Source organism: Blastomyces gilchristii (assembly GCF_000003855.2).
Source record: "Blastomyces gilchristii SLH14081 genomic scaffold supercont1.23, whole genome shotgun sequence".
Taxonomy (NCBI): Eukaryota; Fungi; Ascomycota; class Eurotiomycetes; order Onygenales; family Ajellomycetaceae; genus Blastomyces; species Blastomyces gilchristii.
This window is the reverse complement of record NW_003101659.1, coordinates 181,072-204,639: the sequence shown is the minus strand read 5'-3', so window position 1 is coordinate 204,639 and position 23,568 is coordinate 181,072. Positions and strand designations below refer to the sequence as shown.

Genomic DNA, 23,568 nt, shown 5'->3' with positions numbered 1-23,568 from the left:
CGCGCTTTTATCCTATTTACGCCTTATGCAGTGGATTTGCCCGCGGCTATCTAGGCTCAGTAAGCTACTAAACTACCTACAAAAAACTTGACGAGTACGCTCAGTCTCTCTCGGATACGACTCTAATCCGCATCATGACGCAGATACGAGAAATTCCCAAAGGCAGCTAACTCGGTTTGCGATCCGTTCATACGCGCTCCTCAATCTTTGCGCCACTGTCGTCTTTTGCGAGGATGATTTAACGGTCTCCAGAGAGCGCATCCTTATGCATGAATGGTTACATGCTAGACGAAGCTATGAGACTTGGAGCTGGCGTCTGAAGCGCCACTGACAATGAAAACTGGTGTTACCAAGTTATGTACATTGACCTTGCAACTTAACAAGCCCCGGTTGGTAGCAGGTCCAGACGATGGGCAATTGTGGTACAAAGGGCAGGTAGATCTACCCCAGAACCGCACCTTATTTTGGATGATATTGTGCAGTGACGAGGCTTTCAGTAAGTATGGCACACCGAATGTGTGATGAGTTAGAATGGTGGTTATTATCTATCAAAGTTCGATTATTCTTTTCATGCTCCACCCCTTAACATTCCATCCAGTTTAAAAGAACAACCGGAGATTTGACATAGCAGGATTTATTCGTATTATCAACATGGCATTGATTACTCTATATTTAAATACTCCGTAGCTATATGTGGGGAATCTAACTACGAGAATCTTGCGCGTAAGTTTGGGGAGTGTAATGTAATTTTTGTATAGGGATTCCGGAAAATATATTTTTCCGGAATAGGTACCAACGACATCATCGCTTTCACCTGCATCCCTCGACTCGTGCGGCATAGTTTCTGTTCACTGTACTGTACCATCTTGATAATGGCTCCCACCTAAGACTACTCTACGTAAGTCATCCGTTCACGCACGACCCACCATGCCGCCTCCGTTCCCGTCGTCTCGGGGTCGCATGACCGCGAATCCGCAGAGACCACAACGCTATCGACCGGGAAAACCAATTGCCGAAGAGCCGTCTTCAGAAGAAGAAGAGGATGAAGAAGAGGAAATCAATGAGGAAGTAGAGCGGCGACGAGAGCGGGAGAGGCTACGAAGGGAACAGCGGAGAGCGCCTCCGCCGAAGGCGACATCCTTCCCGGCAGGCGCCACGTCGAAAATCACCAGCGGAGTTCAAGGCGTGAAGCTAGAAGAGGAAAGCGAGGATGAGGCAGGCTTCGTCACCGATGAGGAGGAAGATGGGGAAGATGTGAAGGTGGCCGGTCGTGGGGCGCGTGCAGAAGGGGATCAAGCTAGTGGGAGTGAGGAGGAGGAAAGTGAAGAGGAGAGTGAAGAGGAGGAGGAAGAAGAGGAATCAAGCTCGGAAGACGAAGCCCCTAGGCGGGTATTACTTCGGCCTACCTTTATCAAAAAGAGTCAGCGGAAGGAATCGTCAACTCCAGCTCCGGGTTCCTCCACTGCAGATCCGACTGCAGAAAACGAAGCGGAAAGCGCTCGAAGACAGGAGAAAGCCGACCTTTTGATTCGGGACCAACTGGAGAAAGAGGCTGCAGAGCGCGCGGCGGGGAAGAAATCGTGGGACGACGATGAGAACGTTGAAGGCGAGAACGAAGAGCAAATAGACGATACTGATGGGCTAGACCCGGCTGCTGAGCTTGCCGCGTGGAAACTGCGAGAGTTGAAGCGTGTCAAGCGTGAGCGTGAAGTCATCGAGCAGGTAGAGAAGGAGCGCGAGGAGATCGAGCGTCGTCGAAACCTCACCGCTGAAGAACGAGAGCGTGAGGACCGCGAGTTCCTGTCGCAACAAAAGGAAGAGCGCGAAGCCGGAAGGGGGAAAGCTGGATTTATGCAACGATATTTTCACAAGGGGGCATTCTTTCAGGAAGACCTGGAGGCTACAGGGCTGGATCGTCGCGATCTCATGGGAAGCCGATTTATGGATGAGGTTAAGAATCGTGAAGCGTTGCCGCAATACCTACAAGTCAGAGATGTAACCAAGATTGGTCGAAAGGGCAGGACGAAGTATCGAGATTTGAGAACAGAAGACACAGGGCGCTGGGGAGTGGATGGATACAACCGCTCAGTAGCATCGAACAACGCCGCACGGTTTGGGATCACCGATGATAGATTCCTGCCCGACCAGCGCGATGGGGATAGGGATAAGCCATCCGGTCCTACGGGTGCTAATTCCAGCGCCATTAGAGATCGACCACGACACCGGCAACGGTCACGGTCACGGTCACCGCCACGGCAACGGTCTGAATCAAGATCAAGGTCAAGATCGAGGTCAAGAGTGCGATCACGGCGGCGTTCCCCCTCACGATCCAGGTCCCCGCCCAGATCTCCACGACGCAGGGACCGCTACCGTGACGACGACAGGTACAGAAGAAAGCGAAGTCCGTCGCCTTACCAGGACCGAGATAAACGGCGTCGGGTGGATTCTGTTGCCTGAAACATACAATGCCTTTTTTATGTATTCCCCGTACAGGAAATCAAGCTTGCAGGTTGTGATTCACGGTATATGCATTTTAACGGAGTTTGGTTCCTATTGTAATTTAGCATCTTCGTGTCATCTTTCACGGGGAAATTGTTTGGATCTGTATTATATAGGGACATGACATGGCAATCCTTTTTTAACTTTTTTGTTTTTTACCTTTCGCACGCCTTCCTTCTTCAATCGAGAAATGGAAATATTTGCACATATACCCTCCCCCCCCTGAACACTATGAAACACAAATTAAATGGCTCGCGAACTACGATTTCCATCCAAATCCAACTTGGTGATAGTATTTCCCTGTGGAAATGTCTATATGTGGTACTACTGAACGTAAATGCAGGACAACATATATATAGCTGTCACTGTCAGCCGATATCAGCAGTGGATATATGTATGTAGATCCGTGATTATGCAGCTGGTGAAGTGGCAGATTCCAGCCTTCTGCAACTGATAAAAAGAGGCACCCGGGATCAAGGCTTTCTACTAATATTAAATATTGTCTAATGGCATGATGTTAGCCCAGTCACAACAATAAATATCATATTTCATGGCGACTATCATGTGGGGGTGGTGGTTTACCCTGACCCGCAAGATTGAAATGCCGGGCCGGAGGGATTTGGATCAGTCGGTCATAGCCCCGGCTAACCATCCAAATATCCTCGATGGTCTAGTGGTGATGATTTCCGCTTGTCATTCAGTTTGTGGACTGACGAGCGCGGGAGACCAGGGTTCGATTCCCTGTCGGGGAGATTTTATTTTCGTCATTTTTTTTGAAAAATTTTCTTATTTGCTTTGGTTCCAGATTGGACTCCCTTCTCGAGAATTTTCTTTAGAGCTTCTGAAGTTGCAAAATATCTGAATAGCGAACATTATTCATTATCTTGAATTAAAAGTTTGTGTAACCCAAGGACCCGAACCAGCACGCGCCTCAGGTTTGACTAGCTTCATAAACCTTGGCAAGTAAATTTTTTGATTCTCTGACAGATGTTCTCTGCTTTTTCGAAACCATCTGCCCAGTTCTGACATTTTAATATTATTGTTGTCAGCTAGCTTCATCTTTATAACCTTCCAGCGATGTAGCCCGCTGTTTCACGCAAACAAAGAGCCAATGATATTGAAGGACAACCCTGCCTGTCAAACTGCCCTGACTACAAGCCACCTGACTGTGTGGCTGTGCTAGTTTACAAGCTATCCGGCGTTTCTCAATCCTTGCTGACATCAGCATGATGCATTGTCCTCTAGTCCAGGGCAGGCCTAGCGTGTTATATTATCGGGCTAGCTAGTCCTAGATTAGGTTAATCCCGCGCGCCTCTTCCCGCTTCTAGCCTGTCACCAGATTATATGGCCCGCGCTAGTGACAACGCTAAATCTGTTCCAGCCTAGCGTTGTTTCAGTCCCGAGGTTCCTGCCCCGGACAGACCACTCTGCAGCCGGAACTGAGCCACTTGTCACAGATCTGCCCCTGGCGGTTGACCTGCGCAGCCAATCAGGCGCCGTCTCCGTCCGTTTTGAGACGGGTTTGGCCCAGTTGGCTTTTCTTCAGCGCGCTAAGAGAACTAAAAGAGGACTCGGTTGTATCTCCCCTTTCTCCTCTTTCTGCTCCTCCTCACAACAACCACTCACCAACCCACACATACACGCAACGCAACCGCACACACGCTCTCTCCCTGCGTTGCTCCTCGCATCGCGCCTTTGCCTCAATTCCACCCTCTCCCCGGTGGTGGTGGGGTCTGTCGTTCATTTTAGTCGCATTCTCTCTGGCTGTGTGGTTGTTCACTTCACTCTTTCATGGACGAGATACCAGGCAACTTGTTGAAATAAAATCGCTCATCAATTCATTCATTCATTCATTCATTCATTCATTGATCCATTCACTCATTAGGACTTGATTTTGCTACAGACGATCACTTACTTACTGTTTCATGCCACTTTTGCTCCACTGACAATGCCCTCCCTCCTGCTTATAGCGACTTTGTTCGCTTCTCTGCTCTTCTCCTCCGTCACAGCCCAAACATGGACAGCCTGCAATCCCCTCGAGAGGGACGACTGTCCCCGGAACCCAGCCCTGGGAACCACCTATCAAGCCAACTTTACAAACACCCTTAATGAAGTCATTTGGAACATCACTAACGGTAAACTCGACTACATCGAGGACCTCGGCACCAGCTTCGCAATCAAAGAAAGACTCCAATCCCCAACCATCCAATCCCACTTCTACATCTTCTTTGGCCGGCTAGAGGTCATCATGAAAGCCGCCTATGGCACCGGCGTGGTCAGCAGCATCGTGCTCCAGTCAGAGGACCTCGATGAAATCGACTGGGAGTGGTTGGGCGGCGATACTACGCATGTCCAAACAAACTACTTCGGAAAGGGAAATAGGACTCTAGGTGGTCGTGGTGGTATTCATGAGATGGATGCGCCTATGGAGAAGTTTCATAATTATACGATCGACTGGACTGTGGAGCGACTGCAATGGTGGATCGACGGTGAATTGCTCCGTACCGTTACCTACGACGAGGCGCTGGGTGGGAAGAATTACCCGCAAACACCCATGACTGTGCGACTGGGTATCTGGCCCGCTGGCGACAAGCAGAACGAAAAGGGAACCATCGAATGGGCTGGTGGGGAGGTCGATTACAGCAAAGTTCCATTTTTCATGACCGTGAAAAAACTCAGGGTCGATGACTACTCAACCGGCAAGGAGTATGAATACACTGATAGATCGGGCTCCTGGGAAAGTATCAAAATTCACAAGTACGTTTAAAACTACATCCCTGAAAAAAAACGGAGAACTAATATCTAACTAACATCACACAGTGGCACTTCCTACCTCGCCGAAGAAGCCCACAAGCCTCCCCCAAAATCCCTCGGGCAGAAATGGCGTGAGCTCCCCAGCGGTGCAAAGATAGCCGTTTACGCCTCCGCCGGCGGAGTTGCCCTCGTCGCTTTTCTCGTCCTCATATTTTGCTGCGTCAAGCAACGGAGAGCAGGCCGCAGGGAAAATGCTCTCCAGGAAAGCAGATTCACCTCGGAACAAAATGATATGATCACGATGCAGACGCGGTGGAAGAAGGGGCACTATCAACAAATTTAATGATAGTGTATTTTTTTATTTTTTATTTTTTATTTTTTTTTTTTTTTTTTTAATCCTTCTCCTTTTTCCACTGTGGTGTGGAGGCAAACGGTTTTTCCCCTTTTTCCCCTTTGACATCTTAATCATTTCTTACGGAGGCGCCTTGTAGTTATTGATCGACACATACACACAACGCACACAACATGACATCCACACATACATATATACACCAGCCGCCTGGCCAGACATGAGTAGGCTAAAATGAAAATACGAAAAGAGAAGGAAGGACAAACAAGAGTCAACTGCCGTGGCGGAGGATATCTCTTTTTATGCCCCTTTCCTCTTTGTTGCATTCCTTGCATTCCCTATCCGCCTGCTTAGCAGTCAGGGCAGGTTCCCTGGCTGCTAAAACTGGTTGTGTTAGCAATATAATGAGTAGTTGGTTGATATTAAGAATCTAGCTGCTATGTAATACACACTCTAGGCCACATGAGAGGTTATGGTTGCAGTTGAACTCTTTGTGAATTGTCTCAGGAGATTCAACACCTCTCTTGACTGCTGTGATACTTATATCTCACTGCTAGTTTAGAGAATATTGGATAATTATGTATAAAAATAAATGTATGATTCTCTAGAATCTCTACGCTGTATTCAATCACATCACTAAATAGAAAGAAATTCTTTTAATTAAGTGATATATGAAATCACTTTATATAAATTCTATACTGAATAGAACCACTACAATGATATAAGATTAATCAATCTCTGTAACTAATGTAACTAACTAGTTAGTTATGAATAGGTCTGACAGGTGGACCGACAAGTATAGTTTGTACAATGTACATACATGTACATGTACATGTACCTAGTTTGCCTAACTACTTACCGAAGTATCTAAAGGGCCAGTCAGTACATATTTGAAGTGTGCCGCCCCCTTTTCCGCTAGGTACAGGTATATGTATATGTACGTATGTACCTGTACCTGTACATTATGTTGAGGATAAATAATAATTTATTCCTGCCGCGGGCACGTACAATAGAAGTTCCGCCTTGGGAATTGAAAAATCGCATGTCTGGTCTGGTTTATAGGAAGTCAGGCTTGGTTATTTCTCCGTCAGATCTCACCGACATAGTACATCGAATTCGATTCGATTGACTTTGGATTGATTGAGGTCGGGGAAAAGAAAGAAAGAAAGAAAGAAAGAAAGAAAAGAGGGAACAAAAAGACGGATATAAAGAGGGCTCTTCTAGGGCCTGACAGACACGGGCGGAACTTTGTATGTATGTACATGTACATGTACATACAGTACACGTACCTCAGGTGCACATGACTTGAATGCTTGGTTGACGAACGGGATATTGCTGATTTTTTCCCCGCGGGGGGAGGGAAAAGAAGCGCAGCACATATGGGCATGGCCCATATTGAGTATGCGATTTCGGCAATATTAGTCCACTGGGTTTGGAGGAGGTTAGAGGGTATGTAGGCATGTATGATGAGATAAAGGGGAGGGGACGCCGTCGTTGTCATGGAGATGCTAAGTATCAGTACGCTGCGTTTGAGAATTCTGGAGGTTCCTGTATCAAAAAGAAAAAAAAAAAAAAAAAAAAAAAAAAACATTTGCTAACTTGCTCTGTTCTGAGAAGTTTTACCATCTCATCCATATCTGGCGGCAAGCAACGTTGGAGAGAGCGCTACATCCACGTCTGTTCTACGATTAGATATATCCCCTTCATCATCAACAGCACACATGGATCCCCTTGTTACTTGCTCAACTAAGCAGGGCCAGCATTTTGAATTGCGCTTCGTTCCCTTTGGAAATGAATGGGACTTTCCCCAGCTGCAAGTTGAGCCAGATGACAACACGCCAAAGACACACTGTCAAGCAAAAAGATTTGCCGTTTCGAGCCTGCGGTTGGGACAGAAAGTCCTGAGGATTTCCCAGTCAATATATAAATATCAACTATCCCCCGACCACATCCACCAGGGAGGCATTTAGATCCTATCGCTTCCTCTTCTGATCGTGTGGGCGCCTATCCACCTCTGAGGTGGAAGGGGACCAACCCCTTGCCTTTGCCTGCGATTGTCCCCATGGGAACCCGCATTGATCGGGTGAGATTGTTGCTCGTTATCTGGTGCTAGATGAAGGGGGTATTATATTATCAACCCCCACAACCCCGTTTGAGGAATCCGCAAGATAGAAGTATTGATTTGAAAGAGAAAAAATATTCAAGTCACACCTGGAAGAGAGAGAGCGATTCGACGGAAGGGGGATCCTCAAACATAGTGAATGGCTGGTACAGCGGAAATTCTGTGGGTTGGCTGGTCGGTTTGAGAGGTTCCTGAGAAGTCTTGACTTCCATCTTGCCTGGTAACTGACGGTCCAGGAATCTCGATGCGGTTCACGTTGTGAAAGCGGCGAGATTGATGATATGTTTGAAATGGGTAGAGGACCTTGTAGGTCAATGTGTTTTATACGCGGCTTCGATGAGATTGCGGTTCAACGATTGCTTCATTCTAACTAAGCTGTTAGTTCAATGTGCTCGAACTTCGTCAAGGCGAGAGGCCCATGCCTTTCTTCCTACCTACCTGGTTCAGTTCGCATTCGATTCTGCAGCCCAGATGCACCAGAAAGTGCCTCTAAAAGCCGTTCCCAGCACTAATGCTTCGTTCTAAATCGATGAAATCCAATATTTATTTCCAGGAGTGCGTGACGAACAGCTATAAATCTTGCCTATCTTGATTGAAAGTAGGGACACTTTTTCTTCGATGCCTACGCACCTGGTGAAAACGGAGCACTCTGTGCAACAACATAAAGTGGCACAGACTGGGTAACTGAGAATCACACGTCCTCAGCTCCTTGTTTATTTAAGCTATATCTTAACTATTTGGTGTAAATCCGCAACATTATGGGCGTACCAGCACTTCCGGTCTGTCAAAGATACTTGAAACTCAACTAATAATGGATCACGAATGCCGCATTGCCTGCTCCCCTGCAGCTTCGTATCTCAACATCATCACATGTGAACTTACAATACGATCCAGTGTGCCCTGAAGATCAATCCTGCCTCCCCAACCTTGACCCTAGGGGAATCTCATACCGCCGATTCGCGGTGCTCTCCGTCGAGAAGGCTCAACTTGTTCAACGGGTCGATGTCTCCTCAAAGCCCAGGGTTGACTCCAAGAAGGGGGCTTTGCGACACTTAGCGGCCCTTACGAAAGAGGCGACTTAGCGGCCCTTACGAAAGAGGCGGACAGCTTGTGAAAGTGAAGGATCCATGGATTTCGGCGTTATTATTAATAATGCCAATAGGCGCTGCCTCATTCCAAGAAGCGCAGCACCTGTCCTCGCGATGTCACCGCGCCGTTTGCACGTTCGAATACGGGCGGCCAAGCCTGGGGCCTTTTGGGCATACGAGCAATAATGGCACGACCGACAAAATTGCTTATGACCAAAGAGAAAACAAAAAAGTAAAAGGAAGATCACAAGCCTGCCATCTCAGTAAAGAGTGGGGACGCCATCCATGCTTAGTTCACATTTTTCTATTCAGCAGCAAACATGGGAAGAAACATGCATTTCAACGATTGATTCGCGGTGAAGAGATCGATTATGCGGTATAGGAGGTATTTAAGAATTTTTTGCAGCACATTGTCTTCTAAATCGTGGACAATGAATCAGTAATGGGAAATGCTATCAACACTGAAAGCGCTTCTGGATCTGGCCGGAGCACGTCCGAATTAGGTCTATCAATGCAACGAGGAAACGCGACTAACCCCATATTATTATTCCATCTCGTTCCCCATACGGAGTAGTTAGTGAAATAACGTTAACGTTAACACCTTGGAACAGCTATCACATGCTCCCTACGTCCGGACCAACTGAGGACTTGCTGAATTCGGATTGCTACTTTGCTAGGAGTGGAATTCCATGCTTCTCATCTTGGCCATTCTGTATTGTTCAGGTCCAGGGCCCCAGGTCTCCGGGAAATACGAGATGTATCAAACCCCACGAACATGAGAGGTACTACTGTACAAGATCCTGTCCCTGCACTTCCACTGCAAGCACCAATGGGACAGGCTATGATTGCAGCGAGGATTTTGGGGTGACATGGCCTAGGAACCAGGGAACATCCTGGCCAAGAAACGCACCAGCCAATAGGCTACAGCTACGGGCGCCCGCAGAAGAACTTGTTCGGTGGTTCTTCATGGTCCTGGTGCAATGATGTCGTCGCTGCTTGGTCCGCGAGAAGGTTATGTGGAGCCGCTCCCATGCCAACGCCGTGCCCTGCACACCCCGGTTTGATTGGCAGGCTGGGTGCTTCGAAATCCCAGGGAAAATTGGGAGTTGCAGCACGTGCAATACTCCAGGTTGCCAGCAGTCGGTATGAACAATTTGAGAGTTGTTCAAATGTCCCCTGACACATGCGATCAAATTCCCTATTGTTCAGGCAAGTTTGGAAATTTTAAATTTAATGTTCGTATTTAGCCGTCTGCTGCACTTTGGGAGATTGGCTCACTGATGGCCGTCCAATTCTTGGAGCGAACTAAACCAAAACGCCTTCCTGATCCGTGCGTCTTGCCGCGATTGATCTTGTGAAACGACACAGCTAACCCATCCTTCATTTTGGCTTCGTATCATTCTTCCGCTGATATGGTGATAGAACATACGGCATTGCCGTCCAATGACTTGTAGATGCCATGACTCTACGCGGCATGTACCTGTTTTGCGCTCGAGAGGCGATGAGAAAACTGAAGATAAACTATGTTTATTCACCTCGCTGAAACGGATCAGCATTGCTATTGAGTCCAAGCTGCTTCGCTTCCGTATTTCACAGCTGTGTCAGTCGTTGCATCTCTATTGAGAACATTACTTTGAGCTTCCATCCGGCAAGAAAAGGACGCTGTGAATATGCAGCTTCTCGTATCATCAGAGCCCTGTTGCAAAAGCAGATTCAACGCAGAACCCTTGTATTATCCGAACAGGGTCTTTCCAACCCAGCCCCCTTCGGTCTCCGAGGGCTGAGAGCCTAGAGTGTTTCGATAGCAAATTGTTATACGAGAAGATGTTGAAGCAAGTCTTCAAAGATGAGGGGCGATGAGCCTGAAGCGTTCCATTTCTTCCCTAAAAATTAGGACTTCTGTTAGCGTTCTTTATTGGCTAGCCGAAGGGAAGGTGCTGAACATAAAAGCATCGCTGAAGCCGCCTTAGAGATGCCTTATTTCCTTGCTCAGCATCAACAAAAGATCAAAACATCGGGAATCAGACATAGACGCTCCATTTTGCGTTTCCTTTTTCTTTTCCAATTTCCACCCTCTTTTTCTCGGTTCTCCGATTGATTTTCTTTTTCTTCCATCTTCCACTTCAATTGAACACCCCACCAAAATGGGGCACGATAGCGCCCTCCCGGCCACGAGGCCAGGGCTCTGGGAAGCTCTTTTAGGCCAACGATCTTCCAATCGAAAGCTATTAATGCTGATTCGTTTCGCCGTCCTCGCCCTGATTGTCTGTTACCACCAGTCATTCATCCAGCCAGCCGAAGCCATCAAATTCGTCACCCGAAAACAATGGGGAGCCAGGCCCGCGAAGTCCTCGATGACACCAGCCACTAGGAACAAAGGTGTCAAGATCCATTACACCGGCGGGTATATGGCCAAAGGCGGTCACTCCAAATGCGCAGGAAAGTTGAGAAGCATCCAACGCCAACACCTCAACCACCCAACAGAGGGTTATAGTGACATTGCATACACTCTTGCTGTCTGCCAGCACGGCTATGTCTTCGAGGCTCGCGGCGCCAAATGGCGCACTGGTGCCAATGGCAGCGGAAGGCTCAACAAAAACCATCAATCAGTTCTCGGATTAGTTGGTTCCAAGGGTGACACTAAACCCTCGAAGCAAATGATCAAGGGTATCAAGGATGCTGTTAAGTACTTGCGCAAGAAAGGTTGCGGGAAGGAAGTTAAAGGCCATCGTGATGGATACGCGACCTCATGTCCGGGTGGCCCACTTTACAAACTCGTCAAGAATGGCAAGCTTAATCCTTCGAAGGGTGCAAGTAAGCCGAAGTCGAAGCCCAAGACACCCAGGGAGCCAGGTACGACGGCAGTCAAGTTCCCCGGCTCTGATTGGTTCCACCGGAAGCCAAATAGTGAAATCATCACGGCGATGGGTAAGCGACTGGTTGCAGTGGGATGCAGCGCGTACAAGGAAGGCCCAGGGCCTCAGTGGACTGATGCGGATCGCGCATCGTACAAGAAGTGGCAGAATAAGCTAGGATATCGGGGCAGGGATGCTGATGGGTGGCCCGGGAAGACAAGTTGGGATAAGCTGAAGGTTCGGGTCTAAAGGGGCAGTTGAAGCACCGATGGGATGGGCATGCGCCAGGTTTTCTCAAGGTAGATTGCGAGGCGAGCCTTTGGGTTGGAGATATTTCGACTTCAGATGTTTCTTGCACATTCCACACACTGACATGTTTCTTCTCTTATTCGCCTATTTCCCCTATTCCACCTTTTCCAATAATCCTCCCTTTTTCTCTTTCGTACCGTTCGTATACTATTGCATATAGTATTTCATTCCTGTACTCTAGGAATTTCCATTCCCACTTCAAGTTCGTCAGAAATGAGGTCATCATCAATAGAATGTACTTCCCTAGATTTCCGTTCTTCAATCCCCTTCTCCGGGGTACTAGTTATCAGATGTACTGTCGAATTAGGTCCCCTTTCACAAAAAGCCAGAAGCCAGACACAACAATCTCATGCCAACTCAACATCTAGCCTGAAGGCGAATTCACGCTGCCTACCTGATGTGTATTCCACAGGAGAAGAAATATTCCTTATGAACATGTAGGTACATGCTAGGCTTTTTGAATTCACACTTTTAGCACTCGCGCTTGTTGGCGAATGAACGTTGAGCTATTGATTGCGACTAGGCTACGATTCAGCTTCCTGTTCTGCGCGCCGAAAACTCCGTATCGTTGAGATAAACACGAAAAAAAAAAAAAAAAAATCGTAAAAATTTCAAAAAAAAAAAAAAAAAAAAAAAAAAAAAAAAAAAAAAGGGAAATGGAAAACCCAAAAAAGAGACACAATGTCTGCGCGAGGAAGGAGAGCCAGTGTTATTATATGCGCAGAAAGCGTAAAGCGTTCACCTTACGGCGGGGATCTTCGCGCGGATACGAGTTCGGCCTCTGAACACCGCCAGCGATTTCAGTCCTCTACCCCAATATCCCGACGGGCTATGAAGGAACTAGAAGATCAAATCACTGCATCACTGCATAGAGTGGGCGCAACTATGACTACGCTGCGTACACGGCCAACCCTTTGGCCTGGAAAAGCGAAGATCGCGATCCTGTCGACGATGCTTTGCACCAAAAGGCAGGACGCTGATGCTCTTCGGGAGACTCCCGCTCCTCTCCATACCCAGGAGAAAGGAGCTTGAATTGAGATTTATATTTTTGCTTGAGGCGGGAAAGCGGAAAATGGAGGATGGTTTATTCTGGTATTCCTATCCTGTCCATCCATCTAACCGCCGCTCTACCTCTTTAATGACCGCCAGCATTGACTGCCAGCAGCACCAGCTCTCAGAAACGAAGCTTGCCACTCCGCGCCAACTGTCATCCCGCAATTAAACTACAACAACCTTTTACGAAGACGAACTCTTGGCCCTGCGGGCCGGTGGGCGGGTCATTTTCTTCGATCCTCTTGCTTGAGTTGACCTGTTGAACGAATAGCCGGCGGAGAATTCTCATAGCAAGCTTATGGTGATGTTGCCTCGAGCAATACATCCCGTGCTGGACACTGAGAAACTGGCTGTCCCTTGAGCAATGCGTGCATCGAGCAGCCGCATCGGAGGAGATTGGGTTTCGAAGATTCAGGGCCACAGATTCCTCTTCTACTGGCCCTCACCCTGGTTGGGGTCCGAGGACGGCGCGCAGTGGAGCTATATTCGCATAGGGCGGGTATCGATTCGATGTGGGGGATACGGGAGACGCAGGGACGAAGCTGAACAATTTCTATTGGGCAATGTTCTTTCTATGTAGCGGTATGGATCCGTCTGTTGGGGCCAAATATAATAATAAGTTAACTAATAATAATGAAGCTTATATCACAGGACATTTTCTCTTGTAGCATACGCAAAAAAACAAACGTGAAAACACCCCCGGCGGGGCTCGAACCCGCAACCTTCAGATAAACTCTCCCGAAGCTTCCTGGACATTGATAGAAGTCTGACGCCCTACCATTGGGCTACGGGGGCTGTTTATTGAACTGAGAAAATCCCACATTTTCCAACTATTGGACGAAGAAGCCGAAAATATGCCGAAAGTGCGCTGAGCATCACGTGTTTTCGCGTACTTTACCCCGCGACGCGGCGAGCTCAATTCCAAATTCCAAATTCCAAATAATTTCCAACCGCATCCAGCGAGTCTCAGGCTCGACAGTAATTAATTATTATTGAAGCAATCTCACGCAAAATAAAAACAAAATCCCCTGCCTTTATCAGTCAATTTCCCACCAGCTAGCTAATACAAAGCCTTAACCCAGCGTCCCCGGAAAACAGCCTCGAAAGGTCAAAAACCAAACCATGTCCCTCTCAACCCCGCGCCTCCTCCCAGACCACCTGCACGCCTTCCTCCCAGGCCCAAACCACTCAGGGCCGACCACAATCCGCATCTTAGGAACTGTAACAGAGTTGCGCGGTGAACATGCGACAATCACCTGCGGTAACAATGGGAATGCCACGTTAATTTTGAACCGCGAGGCGCATTTGCAACTGGGCAGGATGGTGGACGTTATCGGGAAAGTTACGCAGACTGAAGCGGTGAGCTATTAACAACTGTGCTCTATGCATACATCCTCCGTTGGATATCTGGTTTTGGTTTACTGAAGTGGAGTGGGGATGAAAGTTAATTTTTTTTTTGCTAATTGGTGGATTTCATATAGGGCCTGGCTATTCGGGTTTTAAATGCAGTGGATTGTGGTGATCCAAAGGATATTGGTAGGTTTTTTATTTTATTTTATTTTATACGTCGGGGAGGGGGGAAGAAAACGAGACAGAAGCAAACATAATGGCTAATTGTACCGTTTTTCTCAAAATATAGACTACAAAATCTACGAACAAGTTGTCGACGTAACGCATCGAGTAAAGGACATCTTCTACTAAAAGGATCGGAATATGAAGTGGTTGTCATGTCCTATCGAAACAACGTCCTTATTTTGATATCCATACGCTTACTCGCATCCCGAAACCCATCAATTTCCAGCTTCCCTGTAAAGCGACGTGTTCAGGGAGAAGCGGGCATGAGAGTGGAAGTGAATGGTTATTATTCGTTTCAATTCAGCTCGGAAAATGGAGAATTTTCCAGTTGGGCGTTTATTAATTGATGGAAAGAGAGATTTGCTGTCATTTCTACCCTCTACGGATACATATAAGGAGGGTTTCGAGAGAGCCTGTGGCGCCGCAGTCGATGCCTTTTTTTGCTCGTTTTTCTTTTAACAAGGGGCGAGCTAAAACCAGATCCGTCTCTGTGTAGGGTTTCCCCTGGCTGGTTCATGTCTATTTTATCATCGTTTACCATCTTACGACCGGCGTTCAGGTATAAATTTTGCCCAATCGATTTACTTTAGTTGGAGACTTCGGCAGCAAAAAAGGAGCCGAAATGAATATACATGAGAAATTTTTCATGGATTTCGGGCTTACAGCTCACGCTTGGGCGAAAAAAAAAATATTCAAGCACAAAAATCACAATCCAATTCATAATTGTGAAGAGGAGTCAGTTAATCTGCCACGCACTCCTTTCCATTCAAGTTTGTCCAACATAAATATATTATGCAGAGCACAAAACAAAACACATCAATCACTGCGTAGGCGAAACAGATTCGTTAAACACTTAATTGCACCCACAATCATAAGGCGAGACAAATCAATCGTAACCAGTTTCGTAAAAAGAGTCTGGAAATTCAAACGGGGAACAAAGAGCGAAGGAATTCGGAAACAAACAAAACCAAAAATGCTAATCAAGGGGGTATCTGAATCAACAGGACACGTGCTAAAAAGGGGGAAAAAAATTAAAAAATGAATTCGCAATAGCGGTGATGTCAACCTGCATAGATGAAGGTAGAAAACAAACAATCGATCAGATGCATCCATCTAACTAGCTTCCTGGGCGTTCGCTGCAGAATCGACATTAACATTGGCTTTTTCATTGGCTTTTTCATTGACTTCTTGCGTACTAGCAGACGCGAGAGTGGCATCAAGGTCCTCCACACAGCCACTCATTTGGGGCTGTGTACTTAGAAGGTCCGAGTTTGCTATTGTCATATCAAAAATATTCGAGATATCGTTAGTGGTAGGTTGGTCACCCAGGTTTTCATGGAGATTTAAATTTGAGTCGCTAAGCAGGAGGCTAGTCAAAACCGGATCGTCGAGGTCAAGGTGTAATAAATCGGATTCTTTAAAGGTGGATGTATGGCCCTCACCCAACCGCTGGCTTGGCAGGGTTGCATCGTTGCCGTGTGCCTGACCCACAGCGGCATCCGTAGATTGTGCAGCCCTTGGGGAAATGCTGGTTCCAGCAACCCAGTCAGCCCAGTTATTTTCGGTTTCGTAATGCGGTGGAATGAATGGGTAAAATGAGTCAGCTTGTGCGATCGAGTCTTCGTCTGAATCGAAGATATCCAAAACAAATCCCCCAAGGGATTCAAAACTCCGTAACCGCGGGCTATTCTGGAGTGAACTTTGTGTAGTGCCATCTTTGAGAAGATTGCTAATCCGATAAGCGCGGGGTGTTTGCCCTGATACCTCTCGACTTGCACGTTCAAGTTCTTCAGTAGTCAATCTCGATGGCGAGGAATTGGTACCCTGCTTCTTTGAACCGTCCATTGAATTTCCCGAATCCGAAGCTGGGTTATTTTGCTTAGTCGGGGTTAACATAACGCGCCTATTTTTTTGTCGCGGCGTAGGGCTACCCGGAAATGGTAAGGGATCATTTTCAGCGTCACTGCAGACAAAAAGGTTATCAAGGCCATCGTCCAATCGTGCAGTAGCGCCTTCTCTGGTAGGTGTCAGTTTCAATTGCTTGGACGCTACCCGCGGACTTCTCCGTACCACATTGATCGAAGCATCACTTAGTGTCTTCATGGTATTATCATCCTTCGATGCAGGGAATAGAGACCTGCGAATTGGTTTTGGCGTGAGATTCGCCTCTATAAAGGGCAGAGTTCGGCTTTCCATGTTCCGAGCAGGGCTAGATTGGATTGCACGATGCAATGCCTTCACTGCATCTTCTTCCCGCCATCGATTTCCGCGCTTATCAGCAGACTTTGGCGGCTCCTCGCTATTGGCTCGTCGGCTGACGGATCGAGAAGGGGGTGGTGCATCCTCATCATTGGCTGCAGTCGTATCGTTCCCAGTGTCGCCAGGAGTGGTTGCATCTTCTCCGGTTGGTGAGGAGGCCTCCATGGGTCCAGGAGACGATCCCATCCGCTTTGAAGCTAGGGCTTTACTACGGGATGATCTCGTCGAAGTACCGGCTAGGGGTTTGGTTCTTCTTATTGGTCGTTTTCCTTTGTCTTTTGGGGGTTGTTTGTTCCATTTATTCTCTGGTCGCATAGTCTTGAATTTATGGAGCCATAAGCCGCATGCTACAGTAATGTTAGTCAAGTTTTGAAAGACAATCAAAGGGACGTTTAGACTTACGATTGCACAGTAAGAGTTGAACAAAATCTTTATCGTGATCTGCCAATGACTTTTTGAATTGCTTGAAAGCTATGACAGTTTTTCCGTCCGGGCCAAATTCCTCTGGGCGCCAGAAGAGCATGGCAGGATCATCTGCACAGGAATCTGCATCTTGCGCGCTGCCCTGGATAACCTTTGACCAGGCTCGTCTCCAGGTAGGTGTCTCAATTGCCCCACAATTTTCACAATAAGGTGGAACAGTGCCTTGACGAATGCATTGCTCCAGACGTGCCTGGACCTGCTTGGTTCTCCTGGCCCCTGCTCCACTTCGTACTTTGCCATAGTCCGAAGGCATTGGAGCGGGAGTGGTAGAGGTCGGAAAGTCGCTCAATGGACCATTCCACGCCTGAGTTTGTTGCTGTGAGGTCAGTGCAGGGCGCACAGGGTCGCTAGCGGGAATTGTCTGGCGGTTTAATCTTTCTGCTTCGCTCTGGGAGATAGGAGCAGGAGCAAGAGGTTTCGCATTCTGCCTAATGCTAGCTCGCGAGGAAGGACGGGACCCGGTTAGTCTTCTTGGTGGGGGTGGTGGTAGGGTTGGTGGTGGTTCATTGGCGGTCGTATCTACTACACTATCGCTCATCGGAAAACAGTGGTTATGATTTGTATGCAACTGGGGGACGCTTTGAGATGGCGAAGCGGGCTTTTCTTTACCGGGGTTGACCGGTGCCTGCCTCACTTGGCTTGCGGAGGTCTCAAGATCGTCAAGCGTGTTCCCTATGCAATTATCGTCGAGGATTGAGTCTAAATTGCCGCTCATAAAACCCGAGTCATGGTCAGGGAGAGGCGGAAGAAGGGGGCTAGACGCCTGGGGATACATATTTTCCATTACTGGGGGTGATGATGGCATATTGAAAGGTGTATCGATGGCACTTCCATATCGAACATCTTCGGGTGAGGTAACAGCGGTCTCGGGAGGGTGCGCGTATGGTGAGGTATACGGGACTTGGCTGGCGCTGGACGACTCCTGGCGAAGATTGCTGAGTGATGGACGGATGGGACGGGCGGCACCGGTGGTGCCTCTAGGAATAGGCGTAGGTGGGCGGACAGGGTCGTCGTTGGATGTCTGAGCTCGGGCAGCCGCTGCGTTCATGGGCATGGGGCGGTGGATGCGTACAGATGCAGCAGTACTTGCTGCGACGCGGAGGGAACCAGGCTGCCTTTCTATGTTCATGTAAGCTTTGTCCTGTGAATCCGCCCTCAATAGCTTGGCTCGTTTCGGCGCCGGTGCTTCAGTTACTTCGTCATTGCTTCCATATCCGGAGAAAGTTGAATCTCGCCGACCCATGTAAGGAGTTGGCTGTCGGCGAGAGTCCGTGTCGTAGCCAGACGCCCGGGAAGATGGTCGAAATGCATCCCCAGAGGGCCTTTTTTGATGTTGGCTGCACGGCCTTGTGAGCCCAGGAGTGGAAGTTCGACTTGGTGCAGCGTGTGTTGAATGGGCAGGCGAATCGGCATGATAGGGCTCTGCGGTTGTGATATTCGAAAACTCTCTTGGGGTTGAGCCTTCGCTCAGCATCTGATGCAGTCGCTCAATTCCGGATCGGTCCACTGGAGAAGGGGCGAGCTCAGGAGGGGGAGCAGAACCGGAGCCGCCTGCTGCCAGGAGGCCAGGATTGGCCTGAACAAAGTTGGTCCATGATTGAGCATCAAACTCTTGTGGCATTGCGTGACTCGACTCTCGGTACTTATGCATGCTGCTGAGGTATTCGTTCTGGTAAATTGTTGGGACCGGCACGAGACGCAATTTAACTTCTAACGTCTCCTGTCCCCCCTTCGAGAAAAGGCCAAAGGAATTCTTGCAAACACGACCAGTAACCATTGTTTTCGACTGATGTGCCGGGGCATCGGGAGTCGGTGACGCAGAAGCCAAAATCCATGATAGCATTCCTTGTCCAACCAATGGCGTCTCGTACTCAGAATAGTCGTAGGCGTAGATTGTATAATCTCGACCAACTTTGGCAACCAACTCGGGGCTGTTGAAAAATGTATCAATTTATGTTAACCCTTGGCCTGGAGAAGTGCGGTGCTATTCCATACCTAGCGGAAACAATGGCCTGTATGCAGGTCTTCAGCTCGATAACCCCAACCTGGGTCTCTTCATCGATATAGGCTGTTTGGATGTCCATGAGGTGGGGCCATCGAGCCAAACAATTTGTTTTGTTCTCGCTATCGAATGTGTAAAGGACCTTGACTATAACGGATTTTTTGTTAGACATGAAATTTTTTGGTGGAGAACATAATAGCTATGGTAAACATACGTCTCAGCTGGCGGACCGAGATGCCATCCTCGGACGCCATTTCAAGCGGTTGTAAGCTGGGACTAGTAGCTTCAAATTGCAGATATCCACAGTATAAACACAAATAGAGGGATGCTATAGCTTCTTATAGTTCCCTTTTCCTGGGGTGAGAGGGAGGGGGAATCCGCGGTTCACCGCCTAGTGGACACCAAAATTGAAGCTTCCGTCACGTCAAGTCGGGCTTGGGAAAGTTGATAGCGGCAAGCGGTCGACGCGGGTTAATTATGAGTATATGATTGTGGTATCGATGACAACAGAGGCAGCCTAAACCATGCAATGAACAGAGAGAGGAGAGATTTGTTGCTATGAAAAGATTAAGGTGAATTGTGAATTTCGTTGGGCGTAGCAGAGCCGCGTTGGAAGTGCGGGATAGTGTGACAACACGAACTAGAACGGCGTAGAATAGATGATAGAGAGGTAAGAAAATGGAATAGCAATTGAAGAGGGAAAAAAAAGAATAAAAAGAAGATCCTCGCCACCCCGAATTGCTGAACAAGGCAACAATTACAAGAGGACGGGAGACACGGAGGAAGAAAAGAAGACAAGAAGTAAACGGGACGACGTGAAGCAGCACGAAATAGGCAATTTGACGCGGTTAGGACAGGGCGGGATTTGGTGACTAAGCGTTGAGCTAGTTAAGCATGCCAAGAATATTCCACTAAATCTTGGCGAAGCAAGGTTCGAACGCGTCTGAATCACGTGATGGACGCGGTCGCATAAACAAATATCCGACACTAGGCTCGATCAGGCAGCGTCCAACATCAAACCACCAGAAGCTGCGATATCTCGAGGTTCAATTCTTAACGCCGCAGACGTTCCCTCCAGCTCCCTTTTATACCCAGCTCTCACCATGTCGGACACGAAGATCCAGTAAGCAGCAGCTTCTTCCGCTGTCCCCCGCATGAGTCATACGTCACCTTTTGATGCATACTATACTAGCTTCTCGTCTCTTCCTTTTGATAGATATATGGGCTAACGTGATACCACTTGCTATTCCCACAGAGACCTGCTTAACAAGCCTCGCAGCGAACTCACGTATGTAATAAATGGCGTCGCCTTGGATATACCTTTACCGCCACGCCATCGCTACCTTCCCTGTGACATTCCTCACCCTTTTCCCCGCGCCCACCTGTCCAACATCACCTATCCATCCTTGGCATCCATCCTCATCGCTTTGTTCAATTGCTACCAACCCTTAGCATTATCGCGTCTAAAAGCTAACCCTGCTATTCGGTTCCTATCTCTATAGGGAATACGAGGTTTCGATATTGGAAGAACATGAACTCACTTCTGGTCCTTTGTCCATTCTGCAAACCGCAACGCGCTCTCATGCCCAAGTCTTGATCTCATGTCGCAATAACCGCAAGTTATTAGCCAGAGTCAAGGCATTCGATAGACACTGCAACATGGTCCTGGAGAATGTAAAGGAGATGTGGACAGAGAAACCCAAAGGTGGAAAGGGCAAGGGCGTCAACAAGGATCGCTTTGTTAGCAAGATGTATGTCCAAACCAATACATGCCTCCTAGCTACTGGCAACTGTGTGAATTACATGGTTCCTATACTTGTCAATGGCTTCCAAGGTGTTACCTAGGTCGGCCCTGCTAACCTTGACATTTCTATTATAGGTTCCTACGAGGGGACTCTGTCATCCTAGTTCTGTTGAGTTGAATAATGTGCATGCGACCAAACGCTTGCGGCTTCCCGGCGGTTACAAGCCACGAGAGGAAGATGGCATCAACCAGGCCGCCGTGATAGAAGATACTTATGCATTCTGTATTATACCCAATTGCAGGCCTCAATATCCATGCCATGTGCTTGGGTTGGCAAGTCCTCATGAATCTTTGGAGCTTCCCTTTTATCTATTTTCTGCAGGACAAGGCTGTACCCTGGCGTCTTACAGACTGAAGCAACCGAAGGAAGGATAAAAATAAGCCGTGTAACGAATCCGATCGACACAAATTTCAAAACTTAACCTTCATGTTTCTGGCGTCCGGAGAATTTTTTTTAGGGGGTTTACACTCTACAAACAGCCTTTCCCGCACGTCTGCTTTTCTTCTGTGTTCACAGTGTTTAACATCTACAAGGCGCAATAAGGAAATGGGATAAATAATAAAAATATAACGACCCGTGAGAAGCAAAGAAGCATACAATAGCAATGCCCGTTTGCTCTCCCTCGCTCTTAATCTCTGAAGTCTCTCTTTCAAAACCACTTCCGGGGCATAGTACGTTTGCCACTTACTTAACCAGACATTGAGTCTGGAGGGAAGCCTGGGAAAGCATCCAACCCCGCCAACATCTCAGGCAGCGACAAGGCTCATGTGGAGGCCTGCGTGCACCACCATTCTTTCTACAATCAAACAACTCTTTGTTGCGCGTATCTCCCAAGTCTTCTGGAAGCTTCTGGTAAAGTTCATTCGTGACTGCGACTGATACTATTAAAAAGATGAAACAAATAGAACTGTCACCAGTGCATCATAACTGGCCTCTACATCCCAAGTGCCACATGCTGATACCCGTGAAAGTATAACCCTTCGCAATTTCTAACATATCTTTAGGTGCTACATTATTTTGATATTGGGCCTCATTCACTACCAGCCTTAGAACTATAATATGTCCAACCATGCACAATTGCGGGAGGTCAGGGGGTGCTCATGCTAGCTGGCTAGAGGATGGAATAGAGTACATATCCATCCTATCAGAGCCATGAAAGATAGCAGATGGCTTTGTTCCTTTTGCTCCTTCTCATGATGACATGTCACTGCAGATATAAATTGTGTCGCGATTTCATTGGACTAGCTGGCTCACCCCATCATCGCGAGCTCTATGGGATTGCTGGATGACACTTATTTCACTACCGCGCCCGCCAGTGTTCTAATCTCTCAATATATCTTGGAGGAAGGAAGCCTAATCCTTGATCTGGTGTGAAAATGGCTGATTACAAAAGGTACGAATCGTACTTGAACATTCAGCTGCCTCACAAGTTTTTATGCTAACAGTCATAGCATCTTCAGCACCCCTGCCTTCACATTTCTCATTGGCAAGGACCGTTCCAGCCTGACGATCCACGCAGGTGCTGTGCGAAACATTTCAGAGCCTCTCTATGCATTGATCAATAATGGCTAGATGCAAGAATCGAATTCGCGGCTTGCGGTCCTGGAGGACGTGGAGGAAGACACCTTTCTCACGTTTTGCGAGTTCTTGTACACCAGTACCTACACAACGCCAAACCTGACGTCTTCAGAGAATTCAGAATATGGTCACAAAACTGTTGAGCCTTCCCCGGCTAATGAATTTGAGGTGCACATTATGGAGTCTTCTTATCGGCTGAACTCCAGGAAGAAAGGGAAGAAATGCAAGTGGAATGACCCTCCTTGGCAGGAAGAGGTAACCTGCCACAATTGTCCCTTTAACCACCTCTGGCAGAACTTTACTGCTCGGGATTTCGCAGGAGAGCCAGCATCTATCTCAAACCGAGCCTAACGTTCTGTTCCATGCCAAGTTATACGTTTTTGCGACGAAATATCTTGTCGACACCTTGAGGGCGAAGTGCCTGAAGTCTCTACACCGAGACCTCTGTGTTTTCTCCCTCGACAAAAATACAACTTCGCAGATACTTGAGCTCATAGAATTTACATATGAGCACACCAGTCGGGATGAGCCAGGCGGTGGATCTCCTCACCGCGACTTGGTTGTTCATTACGCTGCTTGCAAAGCCCGAACTCTGCTTTATGGTGATGGGGAACTCCGTTCACTGTTGGACTGGAATGCAGAGCTTGGCTCTGATTTGGTATTGAAGCTGGTGACGTGAAAATCACTTTGTCTTACTGCGGATAAGCGGGCCAAAATACATGAGCTATGACCCAAATCAGTGTATAAAATAGAGATCAGCGGATGTTTCGCTGAACGACATTAAACCCGCAGGGCAGTTCAGTAAACGGATTGGTGATGGCCTAGTATTGCACGGAA

At 47.8% G+C, this 23,568-nt stretch overlaps 10 protein-coding genes and 2 non-coding genes across 12 annotated transcripts; 8 read left to right on the top strand and 4 right to left on the bottom strand.

The window, feature by feature from the left end:
- The first annotated feature begins 765 nt into the window (after nt 1–765).
- BDBG_08266 (microfibrillar-associated protein MfaP1) lies at nt 766–3,112 on the top strand. Its single transcript, XM_002621189.2, has one exon. It carries the CDS (start codon nt 928–930, stop codon nt 2,455–2,457), a length of 1,530 nt encoding a protein of 509 aa, XP_002621235.1. The 5' UTR covers nt 766–927; the 3' UTR covers nt 2,458–3,112.
- A 46-nt stretch (nt 3,113–3,158) lies between these two features.
- BDBG_17734 lies at nt 3,159–3,251 on the top strand. Its single transcript has one exon. It is a non-coding gene; the product is annotated as a tRNA-Asp (tRNA).
- Nucleotides 3,252–3,965: 714 nt separating this feature from the next.
- Nucleotides 3,966–5,615, top strand: BDBG_08265 (murein transglycosylase). Its single transcript, XM_002621188.2, has 2 exons — nt 3,966–5,256; nt 5,320–5,615. Exons 1-2 carry the CDS (start codon nt 4,448–4,450, stop codon nt 5,594–5,596), a joined length of 1,086 nt encoding a protein of 361 aa, XP_002621234.1. The 5' UTR covers nt 3,966–4,447; the 3' UTR covers nt 5,597–5,615.
- An 843-nt stretch (nt 5,616–6,458) lies between these two features.
- BDBG_17733 (uncharacterized protein) lies at nt 6,459–7,180 on the bottom strand. Its single transcript, XM_031725385.1, has 2 exons — nt 6,892–7,180; nt 6,459–6,653 (listed from the first exon to the last, which is right to left on the bottom strand). Exons 1-2 carry the CDS (start codon nt 7,101–7,103, stop codon nt 6,518–6,520), a joined length of 348 nt encoding a protein of 115 aa, XP_031580664.1. The 5' UTR covers nt 7,104–7,180; the 3' UTR covers nt 6,459–6,517.
- A 2,471-nt stretch (nt 7,181–9,651) lies between these two features.
- On the bottom strand, nt 9,652–10,196 carry BDBG_08263 (uncharacterized protein; the record flags this gene model as incomplete). The annotated part of the gene is made up of 2 exons (XM_002621186.1): nt 9,652–10,010; nt 10,091–10,196. The coding sequence occupies 2 exons, from the start codon at nt 10,194–10,196 to the stop codon at nt 9,652–9,654; spliced, it is 465 nt and encodes a 154-aa protein (XP_002621232.1).
- Nucleotides 10,197–10,387: 191 nt separating this feature from the next.
- Nucleotides 10,388–12,547, top strand: BDBG_08262 (N-acetylmuramoyl-L-alanine amidase). The gene is made up of 2 exons (XM_002621185.2): nt 10,388–12,413; nt 12,500–12,547. The coding sequence occupies exon 1, from the start codon at nt 10,957–10,959 to the stop codon at nt 11,914–11,916; it is 960 nt and encodes a 319-aa protein (XP_002621231.1). The 5' UTR covers nt 10,388–10,956; the 3' UTR covers nt 11,917–12,413; nt 12,500–12,547.
- A 61-nt stretch (nt 12,548–12,608) lies between these two features.
- On the top strand, nt 12,609–13,681 carry BDBG_08261 (uncharacterized protein). Its single transcript, XM_031723487.1, has one exon. The coding sequence runs from the start codon at nt 12,658–12,660 to the stop codon at nt 13,006–13,008; it is 351 nt and encodes a 116-aa protein (XP_031580663.1). The 5' UTR covers nt 12,609–12,657; the 3' UTR covers nt 13,009–13,681.
- Nucleotides 13,589–15,505, top strand: BDBG_08260 (ssDNA binding protein Ssb3). The gene is made up of 4 exons (XM_002621183.2): nt 13,589–13,611; nt 13,698–14,388; nt 14,511–14,565; nt 14,669–15,505. The coding sequence occupies exons 2-4, from the start codon at nt 14,152–14,154 to the stop codon at nt 14,728–14,730; spliced, it is 354 nt and encodes a 117-aa protein (XP_002621229.1). The 5' UTR covers nt 13,589–13,611; nt 13,698–14,151; the 3' UTR covers nt 14,731–15,505.
- On the bottom strand, nt 13,724–13,824 carry BDBG_17732. Its single transcript has one exon. It is a non-coding gene; the product is annotated as a tRNA-Arg (tRNA).
- BDBG_08259 (GATA transcription factor) lies at nt 14,857–20,351 on the bottom strand. Its single transcript, XM_002621182.2, has 4 exons — nt 19,563–20,351; nt 19,342–19,495; nt 17,266–19,277; nt 14,857–17,210 (listed from the first exon to the last, which is right to left on the bottom strand). Exons 1-4 carry the CDS (start codon nt 19,600–19,602, stop codon nt 15,718–15,720), a joined length of 3,699 nt encoding a protein of 1,232 aa, XP_002621228.1. The 5' UTR covers nt 19,603–20,351; the 3' UTR covers nt 14,857–15,717.
- A 25-nt stretch (nt 20,352–20,376) lies between these two features.
- Nucleotides 20,377–22,096, top strand: BDBG_08258 (small nuclear ribonucleoprotein Sm D2). Its single transcript, XM_002621181.2, has 4 exons — nt 20,377–20,471; nt 20,604–20,636; nt 20,851–21,099; nt 21,228–22,096. The coding sequence occupies exons 1-4, from the start codon at nt 20,452–20,454 to the stop codon at nt 21,268–21,270; spliced, it is 345 nt and encodes a 114-aa protein (XP_002621227.1). The 5' UTR covers nt 20,377–20,451; the 3' UTR covers nt 21,271–22,096.
- A 433-nt stretch (nt 22,097–22,529) lies between these two features.
- BDBG_08257 (uncharacterized protein) lies at nt 22,530–23,410 on the top strand (the record flags this gene model as incomplete). Its single annotated transcript, XM_002621180.1, has 4 exons — nt 22,530–22,546; nt 22,605–22,677; nt 22,726–22,986; nt 23,051–23,410. The coding sequence occupies 4 exons, from the start codon at nt 22,530–22,532 to the stop codon at nt 23,408–23,410; spliced, it is 711 nt and encodes a 236-aa protein (XP_002621226.1).
- Between the last annotated feature and the right edge of the window lie 158 nt (nt 23,411–23,568).